At 36.2% G+C, this 24,123-nt stretch overlaps 1 protein-coding gene across 1 annotated transcript in view; it reads right to left on the reverse strand.

The window, feature by feature from the left end:
- GSL8 (glucan synthase-like 8) overlaps nt 1-24,123 on the reverse strand; it is a 209,795-nt gene that overhangs the window by 174,435 nt on the left and 11,237 nt on the right. The window contains exons 4-7 of the mRNA XM_089995715.1: nt 10,038-10,161; nt 9,752-9,862; nt 9,530-9,655; nt 9,326-9,415 (exon numbers count right to left, since the gene is read on the reverse strand). Of these exons, the coding sequence (XP_089851841.1) occupies nt 9,326-9,415; nt 9,530-9,655; nt 9,752-9,862; nt 10,038-10,161 (451 nt within the window). The remainder of the gene's footprint in view (nt 1-9,325; nt 9,416-9,529; nt 9,656-9,751; nt 9,863-10,037; nt 10,162-24,123) is intronic.

Here is a 24,123-nt window from a genome sequence, read left to right on the forward strand (position 1 = left end):
AATTGATGGAGATGTAAATCATAGGATAAAGGTTGGGTGGATGAAATGGAAAAGTGCAACTGGAGTGTTGTGCGATCGTAGAATGCCATTGCGGTTGAAGGGAAAGTTTTATAGGACGACTATTAGACCCGCTTTACTATATGGTACGGAATGTTGGGCTGCCAAGAGACATCATATTCAAAAAATGAGTGTAGCTGAGATGTGGATGCTTAGATGGATGTGTGGAAATGCAATAAAAGATAAGATTCGGAACGAGGAGATACGTAAGAAGGTAGGTGTTGCACCCATTGAAAATAAGATGCGAGAGAATCGTTTATGGTGGTTTGGACATATTCGGCGAAGGGCTAATGATGCTCCAGTTAGAAGGTTGGAGAAATGGGAAAATATATTAGTTAAAAGAGGTCGGGGTAGGCCTAGGAAGACTTGGATGGAGATGATAGGAAAGGATATGAATGCTTTGAACCTCACCGAGGACATGGCATTGGATAGAAATGATTGGAGGAAAAGGATTCATGTGGAAGACCCAAAATGAATTTCTTTTTTGGTTCATATCGCTGACCCCAATTGTTTTGGGATGAAGGCGTAGTTGTTGTTGTTTGTTGTTGTTGTTGTGTGTGTGTGTGTGTGTGTGTGTGTACCTAGGTTAGAATAGTTAGTTTTTTTTAACTTTTTGATCTTGATTGGACTAGTCAACAGGCAACAAGAGAGACATTGGGAGGGACACTCCCAAAGACTTTCTTGTAGTCTCTCATGTTGTGTATATATATAGGGGTTGAAACCCCTCTAAAATTCAATGCTTCTTGCATTCTTCCACCATCAATAAAATATTAATTTTTAAGAATCAATGTGGAATAAGATAGCGGGTGGTATGAGAAAAGTAGCTAAGGAGGTATTGGGTGAGTCTAAAGGCGGTGCACCACTAGGTAAGGATACATCATGGTGGAACGAGGATGTCAAATTAGCTATTAAGGTTAAAAGAGAGTGTTATAGAAATCTAAGTAAGAGTCGTGATAATGAGAATTTGGAGAAGTATATGATAGCAAAGAAGGAAGCTAAAAAAGTTGTTCGAAACGCGAGGGCTAAGGTATATAAGGAGGTTTATGACAAGTTGGATACCAAAGAAGGCGAGAAGGATATTTATAGGCTTGCAAAGATGAGAGATAGGAAATCGAAGGATTTGGGTATGGTTAGATGTATCAAAGATGAAACGCAAAGGGTTTTAGTCAAAGATGAGGAGATTAAGGAGAGATGGAAAGATTATTTTGATAAGCTATTTAATGATAGTCATGCTCAAGATCTTGGAGACTTCTCCATTCCTTTTCATGAGATAAATCGTGACTTCATGCGCAAGATTCAAAAGAAAGAAATTGCAGAGGCTTTGAAGAAAATGAAATCAAGAAGGGCAGTTGGCCCAGATGGTATACCTATCGAGGCTTGGAAATGCTTGGGAGAGAAAGGTTTAGAATGGTTGACAAATCTTTTTAACTTGATTTGGCGAACAAATAAGATGCCTAATGAGTGGAGGAAGAGTACTTTGGTGCCTTTATATAAGAATAAGGGTGATATACAAGATTGCACAAACTATCGTGGTATAAAACTCATGAGTCATACTATGAAACTTTGGGAGAGGGTGATTGAGTCTAGGTTGAGGAAGGTTGTCATGATATCGGAGAATCAATTTGGTTTTATGCCTGGAAGATCAACTATGGAAGCTATACATCTTCTTAGACAACTTATTGAAAGATATAGAGAGAGGAATAAAGATTTGCATATGGTTTTTATTGATTTAGAGAAGGCATACGATAGAGTACCTAGGGACGTTCTCTGGTGGACAATGATGAAGAAAGGTGTTTCTCTCAAGTACATTAGTATAATTAAAGATATGTATGAAGGAGTAGTAACCAATGTCCGCACTTGTGGAGGGGTGACAACCAATTTTCCGATAACAGTTGGGTTACATGAAGGATCTGCTTTAAGCCCTTTCCTATTTGCGATAGTGATGGATGAGCTTACGAGATCAATTCAAGAAAATGTACCGTGGTGTATGTTGTTTGCTGATGATATTGTTTTGATTGATGAGTCTAGAGCTGGGGTTAATGCTAAGTTAGAATTATGGAGACAGACATTGGAAGCTAGAGGTTTTAAGTTGAGTAAGACTGAATATATGGAATGTCGGTTTAGTAAGCAACGAAGTAGTGATGGGAGTGTAGTGAAGCTTGGTGAGCAAGATATACCGGTGAATGATTATTTCAAATATTTGGGATCCATCATTCAAAAGTATGGAGAAATTGATGGAGATGTAAATCATAGGATAAAGGTTGGGTGGATGAAATGGAAAAGTGCTACTGGAGTGCTGTGCGATCGTAGAATGCCATTGCGGTTGAAGGGAAAGTTTTATAGGACGACTATTAGACCCGCTTTACTATATGGTACGGAATGTTGGGCTGCCAAGAGACATCATATTCAAAAAATGAGTGTAGCTGAGATGCGGATGCTTAGATGGATGTGTGGAAATACAATAAAATATAAGATTCGGAACGAAGAGATACGTAAGAAGGTAGGTGTTGCACCCATTGAAAATAAGATGCGAGAGAATCGTTTACGGTGGTTTGGACATATTCGGCGAAGGCCTAATGATGCTCCAGTTAGAAGGTTGGAGAAATGGGAAAATATATTAGTTAAAAGAGGTCGGGGTAGGCCTAGGAAGACTTGGATGGAGATGATAGGAAAGGATATGAATGCTTTGAACCTCACCGAGGACATGGCGTTGGATAGAAATGATTGGAGGAAAAGGATTCATGTGGAAGACCCAAAATGAATTTCTTTTTTGGTTCATATCGCTGACCCCAATTGTTTTGGGATAAAGGCGTTGTTGTTGTTGTTGTTGTATTATTGTGTGAACCACCTTGGGTGGACTCGATGTGTGAGCCCATTTTGTTGCTTGTGTATGTTCTTTTGGTGTTTTGGTGGAACTCTTTGAGTGTCTACTTTGTTGAATTGGTGAACATCTTCAAAAGACCTTGTTTCTTTTCATGGTATCAGAGCTTGCTGATTAAGCTGATTTTTTGGTGTATTGAGAAGCGTGTAACTCAAGATTTGGAAGAGTTAAAGGTTCTTTTACAAAATTCAATTAAGTGCTTGTGAGATCGTGATTGTGATTCAAGAAAAAAGTTTGTGGTGATCACTTTGTGGAGGAGTGTTTGTGCTCTTCATTGGATGTGCTCTCTTGGTGGTGGAGTGCTCATGATCTTTTTTTCTGTCACCTCTTTTTCTCCCTTCTCTCTATCTTCATTATATTCTTTTTAGCCCTTGTAAACATGGACGACAATGATAATGTCACCATAAAACCCATCAAGCTCAAATGACACACTATGCAACATGGTCTTCAATCATGAAGCACCTCATATGGGGAAAAGGGTTGTGGGGATTAGTGGATGGGTCCGATTCGGAACACAAGTTAATTCTTATTAAAATAAAAAGAGAAAAAAAAGTACCTCTTACGGAAGTGAAAAACACCAATGCTATGGTCACTTATGAGAAAAAATAAAAAGAATGGAGAATGGGGCACATCAAGATTATGTCTTGGATATCAAGAAGAGCTCAAGTCTAGCTAAATTTGAACATGAAAATATATGATGGGACTATCTTAAGAGAATGAATTATCTTATAGATATTACACACATATGCAATTTGCAAGACAAAGTACGTACTATGACTCAAGAAAAAAAAAGTATTAGAGAATACTTTAATGAATTGTCCAACCTTTGGAACGAGTTGGCTCTTCTTGAGCCTAGATGGCATTGTCCCGAAGACATAGAACTCAGTTAAAGACAAATTAATGTGGAGCATTTCTATTAATTCATCAATGGTATAAGACCGGAGTTTGAGTCTACTAAATCGACTCTTCTTCATAGAAGAAAAGTCCCCTCTATTGAAGATATCATTGAAGAGCTAAGTATAGAGGAAAATAGACTCAAAAAGAAGACGTCTAAAGATGATGATGACCGGGTAATAATCGTATCTAGGCCGAAAAACCATGTTCATGCTTACAAACCACCGCATTATGGGAGACCAAACAATGATAACTATAGAAAACAAGGCAATGAATATGAGAAGAAAAAAATTATTTACTATTATTGTCGTATAAAGAAACCCTATGAGAAGAAGGTTGTCTCGATTACACAAGAGTCAAGTGAGCTCAAAACTATACAAGAATCAACCATTGGGAGCATGTCCTTGACTCAACTTATAGAAGCTCTTCAACCTCTACACAAAGGAGTTTCATCAACCGGAGTTGCGGTATCTTTTGTCGGCATCTCTAACCCTGGTAAATCTCTTTGGCTTCTTGACTCAAGTGTCTCATTTCATATGACACCAAATGGTGATATTTTATCTTAATGTCATAACTCAAGCGGGTCAAATGTATTTACTGCCAATGGAACATCTCTTGAGATAAAGGGGAAAGAAATTTTCAAAAAATATTTCAAAAAAGTTTTTTATTCCAAAAATCCAATATATTCCCAAGTTAAACTTATCTAACCATGGGTATAATGTTTTTCTCTCTTATATTGGATGTTGAGTGAAGGGTCGCTAGTCAGGAAAGCCGATTGGGGAAGGCTACAGAGAAGGAGGTTTATACTACATGGATTTTTTTGAAAATACCCAAGAATACTTTTTGTTATAATGTTCAGAAATTATATTTGGACTTATGGCATAAAAGACTTGACCATCTTAATGTATCCAAAATCCACCACCTTCCAAATATAGAAAAATTTTGTAATCTTAAAAGTTTTACACGTGAAGATTGTATTCTTGGCAAAATGAAGAGATTGTCATTCCATGAAAAAACTTTTGTCTTTAAATGACTGTTTGTGTTAGTACATTCGAATGTTTGAGGCCGAACACCTGTTATATCTAAAGATGGGTTAGAATATTATGTCATCTTTGTTGATGGTTTTACTAGACACATGTGGATATATTTCCTTAAACACAAATATGAAGTTTTTTTATACTTTCGAATATTTCACAATTTGGTCAAAAATAAATTTCAAAAGGATATCTCGATCTTTCGCACTGATTCAAGGGGAGAATTTTTATCAAAAGAATTTAAAGATTACCGAAAATCAAATGGTATTACACATCAAAAATTGTGCCCCAACACTCGACAACAAAATGGTTTGGCCGAAAGAAAACATAATATCATTGAAACCACAAGAACTTTGCTTATTTCAAGCCAAGTACCTAAAGTTTTTTGGGTCGAAGCCATATTGACTGCAGTTTATCTTATTAATAGAATGTCATCAGTATCCTTGAAAAATATTTCACCAGTTGAAAAACCTTTTAAAGTTACCCGTGATTATTCTAGATTAAGAGTTTTTTTATGCAAATGTTTTGTGTTAACTGATAGAAGTGAAAAACTTTATTCATGTGCTATCCCTTGTGTTTTGGGGGGATATACAAATTTTTTGGTTTCTCAAATGGTCAAAAGGGCTATAAACCCTAGGATCTTATTGGGAAAAAAGTTTAGGTATCTAGAAATGTTGTCTTTCACGCGGACTTGCCTTATTTCTGCCAAGTTGGAGATAAAGTTGGAAATGAGTCTGATTTGTCCTTTTTTATGTTAGTTCCTGGAAAATGAGTAGAAGAGCATATGGAGGCTCATGAGGAGCAAACTTATTTAAGAGATAGTAGGTTTGGACAAACTTATTCGAGAAAACATGATAATATTGTTGAGATTCCTTTTCTTGATTAAGTTGGGGTTGAGGAAGGAGAAAATATACAGGCCAATTTTGATCTCATTCCCTCTTCAGTTAAACCTAATCACTCAAGCTTAGAGTTATCATCTAATTTCCCTTCTCCTTCAGTCCCTCATGTAAGTCAAAGTACTAGAGTATTTGTTTCTCCTTCTTGCTTTGTGTCCTATGCAGTGGCTGCCTCAAAAGAAGAGTAGCAACAAGCAATAGTTGAGGAGATGAATGCACCGGAGGAAGCATGAATGAGAATTGGTAAAACTTTCACCTAGGAAAAATGTTGTTAGGAGTAAGCGGGTTTATAAGATCAAGACAAAGGCAAATAGATCAGTTGAAAGATACAAGCCAATATTAGTGGCAAAGGGCTATAATCAACAATTTGGGATTGACTTTGTAGAAACTTTTGCGCTAATAGCTCATATGACTACCATAAGAACTCCGCTTGTTGTAGCTATGATAAAACATTGGAATCTGTGACAACTTGATATGAAGAATGTGTTCCTAAATGGAGATATGGATGAAGAGGTATATATGGAGTGGTGGCAAGGATACATAGATTCAAAGGGTAAAGTTTGCAAGTTGAAGAGGGCATTATATGGACTCAAACAGGCACCTCAAGCCTGGTTTGAGAAATTTAGGTTTGTTGTCAGGTCTCTTGGTTTTGCTCCGAGTCATGATCCAACTCTGTTTGTGTTTACTTCTGTGCAAGGAAAATGTGTATTACTTTTATATGTTGATGAGATGATTATCACAAGAGATGATTTGTTGAAGGTAAAGGATACTAAGAAAAAGTTGCAAACATTTTTTAAATGAAGGATCTAGGAGATCTAAAGTACTTTCTTGGCTTAGAGATTGCATTTGTCTCAACATAGGTATCCAACTGATTTGGTTGTGAAGGCAAGATTAGCACATGATTCAAAGAAGGTGAATTCTCCCATGGAGGTAAATTTAAAGCTAAGAGATTCAGATGGACTGTAATTAGTATATCCAATCGTGTATAGGCAGCTGGTTGGGAGCTTAATATATTTGACTATATTCAGTCCAGACATCACCTATGCAGTTCATGTGGTTGGCCAATTTATGAGCTCTCACAGGATTGTTCATCTTGCGGCACTTCACAGGATTATTAGATATGTGACAGAGAGAACTCTCAAGCTTGAAGAATACAAAGGGGTTCACAGAGCACCCCTATTTATACACCCAAAAGGGGTCTCAAAAGGAGAGCCAAAAGGGAGCTCCCATAGAGTCGCTAGGTTTTGAGACAAAAAATAAAAATAAAAAAATAAAAGAATAAAAAAGACCGTTGGGGGCTCCCAACGACTCTATGTAGGGCACCTTTTGGGTTGGGTTTTGAGACAAAAAATAAAAAATAAAAAAGTAAATAAAAAGTAAAAGGAAAAAAATAGTTGTTTACTAAAACAACTATGTGAAAAGTCGATAATACCCTTATCGGGTATTTTATATATATATATATATATATATATATATATATATATATATATATATATATTTTAACAGATCAAAGAGTCAACAATAAACATTTTGAAGGTGTTAAACCATCTTAAGGAGTGATTTAGCAGGAGACCGTCAGAAATATGACCTCTAAATCTAGGGGTGGACATCGGGTAGGATACCCATCGGGTTTATGGGTACCCGACCCGACACGGGTCAGGGTCGAGCCGGATATTAAAAACCTGCCTGATAAAAGTCGAGCCAAGCCCAACCCAATAAGTTATCGGGATAGAAGCTTGGCCCGAGTCAGGCCCTTATTATTTGTATGTATTAAATTTTAAAAAAGAAAAAAAAAGTCGACAAAGGGCAAGGAGTTTACATTCCCAAAAAATCACAGTTGTGTGCTTCGTAAAACGAGATTGAAAGAGGGAGACAGATGTGGGTTTTAAGAAAAGAATGAGATTGGATAGTGGGAAAGTTTTTGGGTTTTAAAGAAAGAATGGATTGGAAGAGGGAAACGGCTTTGGGTTTTCAAGAAGTTGCGCTTACCAAACAAGCACATTTTCTATGCTTCATCCTGATTGGCCCACTTTTGGAAGACACAGATCACTGATGTGTTTCCTTAGGCATTGTGTGTGTTTTCTTCCCCTGACAAAACTCTATGGTCTCAATGACAGAGAGAGAGCTTGAACCGAGGGTTCTAATGGGCACGAAAGCCTTTTGTCATTCATTCTCCTTTCTGCATGATAGGCATTTAATAATGAGATGACCTCATTTTTCTCGATGAAAAGCCCCTTTTCTTGGCTTGATGAAAGTCTCTCTCTCTCTCTCTCTCTCTCTCTCTCTCTCTCTCTCTCTCTCTCTCTCTCTCTCTCTCTCTCTCTCTCTCTCTCTCTCTCTGGTTTATCGGGTGACGAGTTTCTTAGGTTTTTGGGTCAATTGAGCAGGTCGCAGACAAAACCACAAACGCCCAACCTGATTTATGTTGCGCCAAGCCCGACCAGATAATAATCAGACCGGGCTTTCGGCAACTGTTCAAATTAGTCAGGCCCGTTATCGAGCTGGTCACCCCTATGTAAATAAATCGTAAGTCAAAAGAAAAAAAACAGAGGTTGATGCTTGGGGGGGCCTTCATTAACAAGGACCGAGAAGCAGTCTACGACATGGCTGATAATAAACCATCATGATACGATGGTTTTTTATTGGGAGGCGTGTAAAGGTAATCTTATGCAAAATGCTAGGGATTTTCTTGACAACAAAATGTTTGTGAAATAAATGAACAAATGGATACTTTCCATATTCCAAGATAATCAGAAAAAAACTGATATTACTGGTTTTAGGTTGCTTTGACTATTAGGAACAATGACGAAGATTTGAATTAATTTCTGCCACCTAGATTGAAAGAAATAAGAAATGGTTAGCTGTCAGGGAATTGTAATTAAATGCAGCCTTATTGTTTACATGGCTGAAAAAGAACCCCCAGAATTTTTCTTATAGTAGGTTACTATTGCTATGAGATATCCATAGAAGGATTTAAGCAGATATTTTCTTTCTCCTGTCAGCAGGTAGAAGTGGTCAGCATGGATCAGATGTAACTTGGATTGGATCCTCGAGCTTTGATGCCTGAGGATGAGCTTTTGTTTATTAGCTCCTGCCTGTAATGGCCTGCTTTAACTTCCCAATTCCCATTTGTTTTTTTATTCATATTTGTCACATCCATTATCTGTTTCTGTTTATTCATACCTAGATAAAACCATTTGACAGTGTTCATTTTACTTTGTTTAAATTCAGAAAATGAAAAGGCACCAAGAAAGCTTTTTTGAACCATGATTATAGATTACTTTTACACATTGGAAATGGGCTCAATGTTGCAAATTACATCTATATTTTAGCTATATCAACGTAATGAATCTCAATGTAACAGCAATCAACAACGTCACAGGATTTTTGGTGACAGCAGAATGCAGATAGCACCATAGCCAACCATATTTATCCTATAGCCCAATAAAAGACATTTGTACACGACATAGAAAAAAGCAATCAATCCAATGTCAAGAAAATGAAGACAGCTGGTAGAAGTTGGATGCTCTTGCTTCAGGTAAGAGTAAAAAGATGAAACTTACAGGTTCCACATCAACAGTTATGCCATACCGAGACTGTGCATTTGCTATAGTAAGAACCACATTTTCACGCTGGTTCCTGACATTGCCTTTCTGCATTTCACAACTGCCATTATTAACATGCGAATAGAACAGCAATTTCCTATATACATCAATCAGAGGTCTCAGAAGTCATGCAAAGGAAAATTTGAGAGGATGAACAATGACCTGAAAACCGAAGACATACTGCAGAAGATCAAACATATCCACATGGCGTAGCCGGGAAACTTCCACATCTGGAGGAAGTTGCGGGAAGTCAGTAGAGTACCTTATTGCAGATATTGAAGCTTTCACCTAGAACATGATTATCATAAAGTTTCTTGTCAGCATTTATAGTCAAGTGATGTAACAAAATGTGATTATTAATCCAATGGAAAAAAGAATATTAACCTCAGAAAATAATCCAATAGCATTTGTCAAGGAAGGGGCATCCAGTGGCACAATATTGTATGGTGTAAGTTCGTCCGTCAATGAGGCATCGGATTGCTTTATTTTTCTCAACTGAAGCAAGGCCATAGCATGAAGAAGATGAGAAGATCTTCAGATGAGGATCTCAAAACGAATCCAATTTCACATTAGAGAAGGTTAAAACATGTTGAACCAGAAAATGGGCCACAAAGTTAAAGCAAGACAAAATGACAAGGTTAAGAGAATCAGAAGTCAATAAATAGTTGACCTCCTCATGAATTTGCCTCACAACTCCTTCACTAGCTGCATCCCGGGAAAGTGTCTCCATCACCTCAACTACAGCCCTCAGAATGGCATAGACCTTTCTCATCCCCAAAGATCTAAGCTCCAATCTGAAACAAGTTGAGCAAAACATTTGATTCCCGAAAAGAAATGAAATTATATTAAGGATGAAATTATGACAACAGTACACATTTAGGGGATGAGTAATCACCCAAAGGTACTAAACACAAGTAATGAGAAATTTTCTTATATGCTATACAACACATTCTGCTGTATTTCAAACAAAAAGTAAACATATACACATTTTATGTTCCTCTAGAAAACAACCAAGAAAAACAAGCCAAAGTTCCATTTATTGCTTCATTCTTGCATTCTGATGAAACATGCTAGCTATTGAAATTGTGCTACCAGCAGGAACAAAAGGAGAAGGTGAGAAGGGATGAGAATAGAGGGAAGATTGCTTCAATATTTCTCAATAGAAAAATGAGAGAACCACAAGCATATAGGGGTTGACTCCTTTACACTACAAAACAAAAAATACTACCCCCCCCTGAAATATTACAGTTATACCCCTTACTAGTAGGAATATATACATACAAGTAAAGGGTAGAATAAATGATAGATAATATGCATATTACAATTATACTATTCAACACTCCCCCTCAAACTTGAGATGATGTAAGAGGAATGATGCCAAGTTTGGGAAGGAATGACTGAAAGTGTAATGGGTCAAACTCTTTGTAAGCACATCTGCTACTTCCTCCTTGGTACCAACATGTTCTAGAGCTATAACTCCATCTTCATAAGCTCTTCTGTGAAATAACAGTCAATATCAATGTGCTTATTTCTTTTATGGAATTCTGGATTTTTGACAATATGAATCACACTCATATTTTCGCAATATAGGGATGACTTTTCAGAGAGTGACACTCCAAGTTCTTGCAAAAGCCATCTGACCCATTTAATTTCAGCAGTGGTCTGAGTCATAGCCCTATATTCTGCCTCTGCAGTAGATAGAGCAACTCGTTGTTGCTTCTTACTCTTCCAGGAAATCAAGGAGCTTTCTATAAACACACAATAGCCCGTAGTAGACAAACTGATCCTTGGTTGATCCTCTAAGATCTGAGTCACAGAAGGCTCTAACCTTTGTAGAAGACAAGAGAAGAACATCTCAAAGTGCATGGTATCTCACATATTGAATGATTCGAAGCACTACTGCAATATGCACAGATGTGGGTGAACTCATGAACTAACTAACAACATGCACTACATATGTGATATATGGTTTGCTGATAGTCAAATATATCAAATTGCCCACTAATTGCATGTATACCACAGGATCTTTAAGCTCATCTCTATATGAGCTCCTCAACTTCATATTTGTTTGCATTGGAGTAGACACCTTCTTGAAGTCATCCGCCGATCTTACTTTGCTTACAAGATCTGTAGCATACTTATGTTGAGATAAGAAAATCCCTCTTTAAGAATAGTCAACCTCAAGACCCAGAAAATATTTCAAATATCCTAGATCTTTCATCTCAAAGATGCAGCCAGCCTGCTCTTAGTATCAACTATCTTTTGCACATCATCTCCTGTAATACTCATGTCATCAATACACAGGAACAGTATACACTCCACTTGGGCAGAGGACGCTACAAACAATGTTGGGTCATGATGGCTCTGCTCAAAACCAAGTGACTTTGCAGCAACGCTAAACTTCTCAAACCAAGCATGAGGTGCCTATTTAAGTCCATATAGAGCAGGTCTCAATCTGCACACCTTGCCTTAAGTATCTGAATATCTAGGTGAAAGCTTCATATATACCTCCTCATCTAAGTCCCCGCTCAAAAATGCATTTTTCACATCTAATTGTCAAAGATTCCATTGTTTTAGAGACTGCAAGTAATGTCCTTATGGTGGTCATGTGAACAACTGGAGCACAGGTCTCAGCAAAGTCAGTATCAAATTACTATATATATATATAAGCCATCAATCTGGCCTTATATCTTTCTATCGACCCATCTGCATTAGTTTTAATCTTATAGACCCACTTGTGTCAATAACATTCTTTCATGGTGAGAGCTCCACAAGATTCCATGCATGCATCCTCTCCAAAGCATTCAATTCATCAGTCATGCAAGTTGTCATTCCTCTTTAGATGAAGCCTCTACATAGAAATTAGGCTCGACATAGGAGAAAATTGAGTCTCAATCATCACATAAAATTTCTTGAAAATGGCAAAAAGTTCATTTCTATTTTTCATAAAGTAAATCTAAGGAAATCTTGTACAATCAGTTATAAAAGTGACAAAATATGAGGAGCCACCCTTAGACAAAATAGGTGAAGGGCCTAATACATCTGAATGTACATGCTCAAAAGGACTCTCAACCTTTTTTTTCTTAACCCAAAAGGCAAAGCATGATCCTTTGCCAACCTACAAGCTTCACACTCTTGGACACATTTAGACGCTACTAACTCAAGTCTACCTAGACTCCCTGAAGCTATTAGGTGTTGCAACCTAGAGCTAGACATATGACCCAATCTCTGATGCTATAAAACTAACCCATCTGCTGCAGCTGCACTAAGATTGAATTTACAACTCCACTGCTTGCTCATGTACAGCCAATCTACATAATATAAGTTTCATCTTCTATGGTCAATTCCAATCCACTTTCCCGCTAGTTGATCATGCACAACATAATCAACAAGAGAATAGATGCCATTACCGTTGTATTTAGGGATTTGACCAAGAGAAATAAGATTCATAGCTATCAAAGGAACATAATAGACTTGAGAGATGTTCAATTTACAATCAAGATAAGAATCTGAAGAAATGCAACCTGTTGTTGAAAGTGACATAGAAGACCATACGTAGAGCCAACAATTGGTTAGAACCTTAGTAACATGTATCGTTATAGGTAATTTCTCGTCAAGGGTATTTCTCTGAGAGATTTTTAAAAGTTGATAAATCTTGGGAGTATCTCGGGAATATCTCAGGAGTTTAAAATTTTTAAAAATATAAATAACAAAAAAGCTAAGAAAATAGTAAGTTTGGAATTATTTTTCTTCCAAAAGTATAAAAAAACATGTTTTAAAGGTTTTAAATATAAAAGGAAAAAATATGAAATGCAAACTTTAAAAAAAGAAATTTTCCTAAAAATATCTCGATATTTTGAAAATATCGCAAGATATTATCTTTAATATCGGCTACTGTAAAATATCGATATTTCTCGTGATATTTTCAAAATATCACCAATATCAATGATAATGGTTAGAACAGACTCATAAGTTGTCATGTGAAATGAGGCCCCTGAATCTACCAACCATCCAAAGGCATAATCTAAGATACTTGTGAAGGAGAGGAAGCAGTAGTTGACTAAGCAAGGAGCTGCAACAAAAGCATTTGTTGTTGCATCTTTTCTAAGATCTGAAGTTGGCTACCACTAACATGCTCCAAGGTACCTCCAACAGAAGAAAGAGTATATTATACACCAGCAGAACTGACTTTAGACAAAGTCTCCTTGGGCTTAGAGCCCTCTACACCCTCTATGCAACATACGCAGTTCCCTTCTTCTTCAACAACGAACACAAGTTCTTTATATGTCCAAAAGCCTAACAATAGTGATATTGCACAGAATTCATGTCTCCTATATTCCCAAACCTACCACCCCCTCTACCTCCACTTTGCCTAGTTGGAGAAGCAAAAACTGTCTAGTGTCTCCTCAGTAGACTGCACACCAAGAGACTTCAACTTAGTCTCTTCAGCAATCAATTTGGCTAGGCCTTGGGCAACTGAGGGCAGCATTGACCTATGGAGAAGAGAAATCCTAATTCCATCAAATTCTGGGTGCAAGGCCATGAGAAATTCAATCAGCCAGCAAGCTTCTCTATGCTCATCAAATATGTTCACACAGGATTGACATCCATTACACTTTTCACATTTCATGCACTTGTCACACTTGGAGCATTTTTCCATGAGTGTGAGCATCCCACACGTGTTGCTTTTCTGAATAAAACTCCTCAATGGATTTGTTCCCTTGCCTCATAGATCTGACCTCTTGAGTAAGTTGATAGTGCAATGCCCCTGCCGTCGTCTTCCTTCTGGTCGCCAGGTGGGGGTGACGCCCCTGCCGCCTTTTAGCTTGCTCGGGAGGGGCGCCGTTTAGGCCTTTCGACAGGCAAGGCAGTCGCCCTGCCTCTCTGTTTGTGCTAGGCATGGCGGTCACCCTGCCTCTCGGCTTTCGTCAAGCAAAGGCGTCGGCCCTGCCTCTCTGTTTTCTGTCTGGCAAGGGCGAAGCCCCTGTCATTGGCTTGGTCAGATCGGCAGGGGCCTCGTCCCTGCCCCTTTTCTTTTCCCTGGCCGGCAAGGCCGTGTCCCCTGCCCCTTCTGCTTCTTTCATTTTTATTAAGTAATGTGCTAATATGTTATCCCTTCACAGATTTCGCAACGGAGCCCGCCCACGCCCCGAGACCTTCAGCCCGTACACTCGAGACATGCACTACCCTTGAAACCGTCAAGGTAGGGAAAAGTCGTGCAAAGGTCGATAAAGGACTAAAATAACACATTATGGACTAAAAATCTAAAAATGAAAAAGAATGTGGTTTCACGATCTTTGTCCTTTTACTTTCTTGTCTCTCGTGGAAAAGAATGTGCTTTTTGTGCACAGGCTTGCTTTCGCACTTACTTTTTGCATGTATTGTCTCTTATTTTATTATCGCGCTTTGCGCATATGTTCTGCTTTTGCATGTGGTTCTGTTCTTAGCTCGTTGTCGCACTTCGGGCACAGGCTTTGATCTTGCATTTTACTTGCTTACGCTTTTGGTTTAATCGAGGTACGACTTCGTGCCTCACAAGTCACCTTACGCACTTGCTTAGCCAAGGGGCGAAATCGTACCTTGGGCATTGCTTACGCGCCTTATACTTGATGTATAGTTTCGCACATCAAGTCTTGCTTCTCGTTTTGTCGTTGCATTGTTATGTGCACGGGCTTGCTCTTTGTTGGTTGCACTCACTTAATTGCAACTTCGAGTGTGTAGTGTGTCACTCATTTGTTTTAAAAGTCAGGACTCACACTTATGCATTGTGGTTCTCCAAAAAGATGATTTTTAGGCATAAACCCATTTTCAAAATGCATAGTTTTACAAAGCAAATTTTGAAAGTCTTTTTCAAGATAGTGGCTAGCTCTCCGAAATCAATGCATTTGGGAGAGGTGTTTTACAACTTTGGTTCGTGTATCCATTATGACTCAGATAAACCCGATTAGTGATACGAACTTGTGTTTTGGGGTGATCCTTTTGAAAAACCCTTAACCCGTTTATCAATGCCAGTATTGCGAGGTATGCCCAACGTACAAATACTGAGACCCGTGGCGATCTCACCTTGTACGAGTTGCAGAAGTGTTGTACCCACTGTTTGAAAGATAAATCATGATCAAAATAAGATACTTGCTACATCACTTACTTTGCGTGATTATGTTGTTGGATTTCTTCTGAAAAATCTCTTTGTAGTCGTACTTTTTTGCACGTAAGATATGTTTGAACTACGAAGAGTAGGATGAGAGGTTTATAGTAACCGCGAAATGTGTTTTGGCACCTTATTGTAATCAAATAATGTTGATGTTCGCCTAATAGGCAAGAGGCACATGACGGTCTAAAGGACCAAAGCATAACAAGCTTGAATTTGAATGGTTACACCATGTATTTTTTGGCAAAACAATATTGTGGGAATTTTTTTGGAGAAATCCCGGCCCCTCTCATCGTGGTTGTACTTTTGAGCAAGTACGTTGCGTACTACGATGAGTAGGATGAGAGGTCTATGGTAACCTCGAAGCGTGCAATGGCACATTGTTGAAATCTCAAAATGGTAACTATGCGCCTTCACAGGCAAAATGCTCGAGTGGGTCTAATAGACCAGAGCATGTAGAACGAGGGGCAGTTAAGAAACCGTTGTCGTGCTCGTTCATCGCAGTTTATCAAGAGAGATGATAGATGATACAAAAACTCTGATGGATAGGCCATTAATGGTTATTACGGGCAAAAGACTCGGCTTCCCCAGTCATCGGAGTTAGAAGAAATGAGTTACAAAATGTAGCTTCAGGCACTTGTGCAGAAGTTGAATGCATCCTTTGAACGAGTGGCCTTTGGAGAATCCTCACTTGGTCACTGATCGTCTCCTTAGAAGCGAACTCAGTCAGCTATCCGGGTTATCAAAAATACATGGCATAATAAACCCCTGGACCAGTCTCGGTTGTTTTTACATTTCGCGTTTGAACGTACCCACAAGCTAGCTAATATCGAAACAATAAATATCTTGTTCATAGTACTTGTTGGTTCGAGTCTTTTATGACTAATGTAACTGCTTCCAGCAATCTACGAACTGTTTACAACTAGGACTAATGTAATTGTTTGGCTTCCAAGCTGTTTATATCTTGTGAATAAATGAAATGCACGTAGTACAATTGCTTATAGCTTGTGGTTCATGAACTATTTACACCATATGATCAATAGAATTGCTTGTTGTGCAAAAGATTACAACTCGTAATCTACAAATTGTGTACATCTTACAACTAATGTAACTCATTGTCTTATAAACTGCTTACATCTTGTGATTAATATAACTGCTGACGTGTGACTACTTAGAGCTTGTAAATCATCTAATCATGTTAGTTATAGCGTATTGCTTATTAAGGTTGCTTATTTCAGTTCCATATTATTTCACTTGTACACCTACCAGTTTTTCGTGAAACTAACCCATTTTATGGGCACAAGTGATAATTGAATCTGTACCGACTGCGATGCACGATGGCGTGATGAGATCAAGATGAGACTCTTTCCCTGACGTGTCGTTCCTGAGGATATTTTGGTAAATTTGCATAAAGGTTTTCTTGAAAAATCTCTCCTTTTTACAAGTCTTAAACTGTTAAAAATTGCATTTTCATAATCTATCTGGTTTCTTAAGTGTACGGAGTTCCAAATCTGTTTGTGAAAGAAAGTTTACTTTGTAATGCGCCCAAGGTCCGTTGACTTGTTTTAAAAATATCATTTTCCGCTGAATTACTATTTAAAACTCTGATAAACGAATGATTTCAAGGCTTTCAAAAAATTTCCTAAAAGTTACAAGTCCAGGGTTTTTTGGGCGTTACACATGTCCTCTATCCTCGGTCCAAACAGGGTGTGGCAGGGCAAGGCCCTGTTTTCCCTAGTCGAACCCCTTATTGTTCTTATGTATAAATAGGGTTGAACCCCTTATTGTTCTTTCATACTTGTTCTCAAGCATTCAATAGATTCTTTATATTTTTTATGTTGTCGCTTTTGCCCATAAGTGGCAATGTGTATATGATTGTATCTTGACCCATAATTGATCAGTGTTTGTGTAGGTTGTACTTGCCCATAAGAGGCATTTGTTTGTATTTGTCATATTTGATTACATGGTATGAAAGCTTTGGTGCACTTGGGTTCTAACTTTTGTGTGGAGATCAAAAGGAGGATCGTGAAATTGTGGAGCATTGGTTCATTAGTTTGTTCCCTCGAAAAGCTCGCCATCAAACTTTTTCAGCACCTTTCTTCTTGCAATCTTCTCATCTTTCCTCTCCTTGGCTTTCTATCTCTTTTACTTCTCCGCTATGACTGATAAAGAAAATGTAACGATTGTTCCCATCAAATTTGAAGGAAAAAACTATAATATGTGGGGTGTGGCGGTGAAAAAAATCTTCATGGGTAAAGATATGTGGCAATTGGTTGATGGTTTCGCATTGGAACCACAACCAATTCTCACAAAAATGGTTGTTGCAGCCGATGGTGAATCTAAGGAAGAGAGCCTTAAGGGAGTTAAAAAGAAAAAAGTTATGCATGATTATAAAAAAAGCCTATAACCAAATTTCTCTCTCTCTCTCATATTCCTACCATTTGCATTTTTAGGGCTTTGTATGCGTGATTTGTTCTTATAGTTTTTTGTTATTTATTTCATCTGATTTATTTTATGTGTTTGTGTTAGATGTTTATAGTTTTATTTGACTAATTAGTTTATTTCATACTTTCAATAACTGTGTGTAATGAAATAACGGAAAATGCAAAAGCAATGCCACTAAGGGCTTACAAGATCACAAGCACAAACCATTGCCACTAAGGGCTTACAAGATCACAATCACAATGTGCACAAGCACAAGTTCACTATAGGACAACACTAAGTGCATATAAAACATTAAAGAACTAAATAAAAAAACACAAAACATAAAAATATGCATCTTCATTCAGAATAAATGCTTAAGAAAAGCATTAAAAAATAAAAGAGGATAAAAGCCCCTATTTATACACATACAACAGAGGAGAAGACCTCAATATAGCAACAGCTCTTTTGACTAGTCAACTCTATGTTGTTTAGTCAAAAAATAACCTAACGACTATATTTGGTATTTGACCAAATAGTTCCTATAAAAATAGAAAAGACAAAAAGAAGTTAATAAAATAAAGTACGAGTTTACCCCTAATGGGCATAGCCTATTACAAGAACTAAAATAACAAAAATACCCTAAATGAGTAATTACCTACTATATCATTTATAAATAATATATATATATGAACCAAAAATATATATATATGAAAATGCATGTATATACATGTACAACTTAATACTCCCCCTTAAACTTACAGATACCGAAAGTTTGAAATACAAAAAGAATCAGCGGGAAGGATCAAAGTCTTCAAGTATCTTCATTAAATGTCTTCATCTTTATGTCGCATCAGAGAATTTTGCAAACACAAGTCTCTAAATGTCTTCATTGGTGATCGTACACAAACGCCTTTATCGGCTATCTTCATCTTCATGATATGATGCATCAAATATATTAATTTTTCAATCCATCACATCTTTAAGAACCTGCAGAGAAAACAAAACAAAGGTTCCTGCACAAGGAAAATATCCTAACCTAATAGTTATAAAGTTTTAAAAAATAATATACTTTCAAAACAATAATAACACTTGAGTAGAATTTTCAAAAAAAATGTAATAACTTTTAGAAACATGAGATAATCATTAAGAAAGATAAAGAGTATTCCTCAAGGATCAATTTTTATGAAATCAAACCATAAACTCAAAAATGAACATATTTTTTAAGAAGACATAAGTGTTGATCAATAAGAAGATGCGATCACTAAAGGATATATAAATCATCAAGAAGAGATAAGCAATTGTGCATAAATGTTATCCCAAGCATTTCAAATAGCAACATGCGTATAAAATATAACAATTCAAAAAGAGACCTCACAAAGAGAGGAGCTAGTTAAATTCATGCAAACAATAATGTGAACATGCCAATTAATATGAAACACACACACACACACACACACACACACACATATATATATATATATATATATGTGTGTGTGTGCATGCAATTAAAGGGTATTTAATGCATATAAAATGACAATTAAAATAAATATTTTTATCAATAAAATGCGCATAGAATGCATAAATTTAATGTAAAGAATCAAGTAGCATTCGATTACAAACCAAAGTGTCCAATATCTAGTGGACAACAAACAAGTTTACTTAAAAAACACACTCTCAAAACCCACAAAGGGGCACACACAAGAAGGCTCACAATATAAAGAATAAGATTTTTATTAAACATCACAAGTATGCAAAAATGCTTGAAATTTTTATCCATAAACATCTTCCATACAAGAAAAAACAAGTAGTAAAAGTTTAAAATTTCCAATGAGAGATTTTAAAAATCCCACATAACAAAGAGAATGATATTTGTAAATCAATACCAATGTGCGAAAAATATGAAGAGATTTAAATTGTCAGAGATATTAAGAACTAAGAAGTGATATTTTGCAAACTTCAACAATGGTTTGACCACCACAAGCAATCACCTCACTAAGCCTCCAAACCTCAAAAATCAAGTGTATTAGCTACTAGAACAAGAGCATAATCACTGTGCCACTAAATGGCTAAAAATCACACAAAAGTGTGAGTAAATATCTCTTGTCTACATATAATGTCACTCAAAACAAGTGTATCAGCGACTAGAACAAGAGTATAACAAGAATATTACTAATGGCCAAAAAAATACATGAAGGTATGAATAAGCATCTCTTGTCTACATTTAATGACAATCAAAACAAGTATATGAACGACTAGATCAAGAGTATAATCAATGGATGCACGTAACTCACCACATTGAAACACATCGCTTGTTTATTAAAACAAGTGTATCATCGACTAGAACAAGAGTATAACAATAACACCATTAATAGGCTAAAAACACATGAAGATGTGTAAACATCTCTTGTCTACGTATAATGACACTTAGATAAGAGGCATAATACAAGGAAACGCATGAGGTAAAAAAGTTTGTAACGAAAACAAGCTAATGTCACTAATAAGAATATTAATCTTTAACAATGTTTCGAAACACCATGGTTTTAAAAATAGATAGTCATCACAGATACACATAATTGTAAGCATCCATGATAAAGATAATTGTCAAAAACAAATGACTGATTCAACACACTCACACAATCAGAGATCACATAACTGCCAGTTAGAACCAAACTACAAGTTGACAATCTAAACTAACATAAAACAATGTGCACACAACTCACCCCAACAAACATCAATTCAACAATAACAAGGCCAAGAAAAATGATGCATCATATAAAAGTCGATGATAGACAACACAAATATCATAAGAAGATAATAAATACTCACAAAAATCAATTTTCAAATAAGTGAGTTCATATATAAGAACCGATTTGAAAAAACAAATTTTCAAATCAAATCCTAATAACGGTAGATAAAAACTTCAAATGAATATAGTGCAATCATATGCACAACAAGATGTTAATTGATGCAATCAAATGCAATATCAATATAAGCAAGCTACATAGAGAGATAACTCAATTTAGATTACAAGTCAACTACGAGACAATCAATGTCATATAACATTAAAGAGGAAAATATATAAAGAGATTCTGAAAGTGTCATATAGAAAACCAAGTACATACACAAGTACAACTAATCATGGATACTCATAAATAGATCAAAAAACTCATGTATATGCAAGTGATAGATTAAGGTACTAAGGGCACAATATAAAAATTTATATTTTATAAATAACTTGTATGCAATGAATCAAGAGACTTTTAATCAAGAATAACAACAAGATGTTAATTGATGCAATCAAATGCAATATCAATATAAGCAAGCTACATAGAGAGATAACTCAATTTAGATTACAAGTCAACTACGAGACAATCAATGTCATATAACATTAAAGAGGAAAATATATAGAGAGATTCTGAAAGTGTCATATAGAAAACCAAGTACATACACAAGTACAACTAATCATGGATACTCATAAATAGATCAAAAAACTCATGTATATGCAAGTGATAGATTAAGGTACTAAGGGCACAATATAAAAATTTATATTTTATAAATAACTTGTATGCAATGAATCAAGAGACTTTTAATCAAGAATACCACATGTCCACCTATGTCACATGGGTGCAGGTACGGGTGCGACACGGGTGCGGAGCAATTTCAAAAAATTTGGACACGAGGACGCGGCTATATATATATATATATATATATATATATATATATATCACAATAATAAGATTGTAAATTTTAAAGCAATAAGTTGACCGGTCAAAGTTGACAATATATATATAAAACAATAATAACAATAAAAATGTATATACATAACAATCATAAATGGACAAAAAATCAAAGTTGACCGAGTCCAAAATTAATTTTAATAAATGGACAAAAATAAACTCGGTCAAAGTTGACCGAGTCCAAATGTGGATGGACTCGGCCCCGGTACATTGACCGAGTCCGACACTTCGTTGACCGTGTCCAACCCATGTCCAAAGCAGCACCCATGTCGGGTACGGGCGACACGGGTGCGTCGACCTTTTAGCCAAGTCCGTGTGACTTAGATGTCCACCAAAGATCTAGGTAGACAAGCACGTCCATCAATAATGGACAAATACTAAAGTGAACCATGAGAGAAACACTTATAACACCCATAAAGAGCAAACACAAAGAAGTTTCTCATGATTTTTCAACTTAATATTTTATTAAAAACTAAGCAAGTAACATAATCTCATGCAAAACATGCAAAATAATGCCATGAGATTAAGAAAATAACATAATCATAAGTACCACAAAAAGGATCAATAAGAGAAACACCTAATATCATAATTATTGTCCCATAAAAGGCATTTATTAAAATGAATAACTTCTCATTAGAAATTATACTCAACACCTTATGCACGAATAAACAATTTTATTCATCATGTAAGGCAATCATAAGTGCACAAGGATCAAATATTAATATAAAAATTATTTATTCATATATAATTTCTAACACTTCATATGCTATTTTTAATCCACCAAGAGAAAAATTAAACACAAGTTTATGCAAAATTTCATAAAATCATACTTGTGAAATACACACATCATTGTTTTAAAATATCTCAAATTATTTTAAAATATAAGACAACTTTTCAAAGGAGAACAAAAAAAGTTCAATAATAAATACGAACATGATTTGACATTTATAGTCATGACTTGTTCAAATAAAGCATCTAAATGCCAACAATACATGCTCAAGCATACAAGATTATATACATATACAACAACAACAACAACTACACCTTCATCTCAAAACAATTGGGGTCGGCGATATAAACCAAAAAAGAAAATCATTCTGGGTCTTCCACATGAATCCTTTTCCTCCAATCATTTCTATCCAATGTCATGTCCTCGGTGAGGTTCAAAGCATTCATATCCTTTCCTATCATCTCCATCCAAGTCTTTCTAGGCCTACCCCGACCTCTTTTAACTAATATATTTTCCCATTTCTCCATCCTTCTAACTGGAGCATCATTAGGCCTTCGCCGAATATGTCCAAACCACCGTAAACGATTCTCTCTCATCTTATTTTCAATGGGTGCAACGCCTACCTTCTTACCTATCTCCTCGTTCTGAATCTTATCTTTTATTGTATTTTCACACATCCATCTAAGCATACGCATTTCAGCTACACTCATTTTTTGAATATGATGTCTCTTGGCAGCCCAACATTCCGTACCATGTAGTAAAGCGGGCCTAATAGTCGTCCTATAAAACTTTCCCTTCAACTGCAATGGCATTCTACGATCGCACAACACTCCAGTTGCACTTTTCCATTTCATCCACCCAACCTTTATCCTATGATTTACATCTCCATCAATTTCTCTATGCTTTCATAGTTGATCTTTCAGGCATAAAACCAAATTGATTCTCCAATATCATGACAACCTTCCTCAACCTAGACTCAATCACCATCTCCCAAAGTTTCATAGTATGACTCATGAGATTATATACAAATATATGAAATAAAATAAGTTTTGAAAAATTAAGATTCAAACATGATTTTAAAACATATATATATATATATATATAATTTCACAAGATTAAACAAATAAGCCTTATAAGATATTTAATAAAAACAAGTCCAACGATAATTAAAAAAATAAACTTTTTTTAATAAAAATAATGAACATACATATATATATTTTAAAGATATAAGATAATACCGGGTCAAGATTTTGCTTGAATCCAAATCACACAACAATCAGGAAATATTCACGAAGCACGAACTCAAACCAAAGAATCCCAAGACTCAAAATAGGTAAAATGTCAAAAAGAATTTTTTTGGCTCTGATACTGTATAATGAAATAGCAGAAAATGCAAAAACAATGTCACTAAGGGCTTACAAGATCACAATCACAAAAGTGAACAAGCACAAACCAGTGTCACTAAGGGCTTACAAGATCACAATCACAATGTGCACAAGCACAAGTCCATTATGGGACAATACAATAACCAACAAAGGGCAACACAAAAGCACTAAGTGCATATAAAACATTAAAGAACTAAATAGAAAAATACAAAACATAAAAATATTCATCTTCATTGAGCATAAATGCTTAAGAGAAGCATTAAAAACTATGTAACACGGACTCGGCTAAAGGGTTGCCACACCCGCGTCGACACGCCCCGACACGGGTGCGG

The sequence above is a fragment of the Nuphar pumila genome, chromosome 2 (assembly GCF_984573655.1).
Source record: "Nuphar pumila chromosome 2, dmNupPumi1.hap1.1, whole genome shotgun sequence".
NCBI classification, from domain to species: Eukaryota; Viridiplantae; Streptophyta; class Magnoliopsida; order Nymphaeales; family Nymphaeaceae; genus Nuphar; species Nuphar pumila.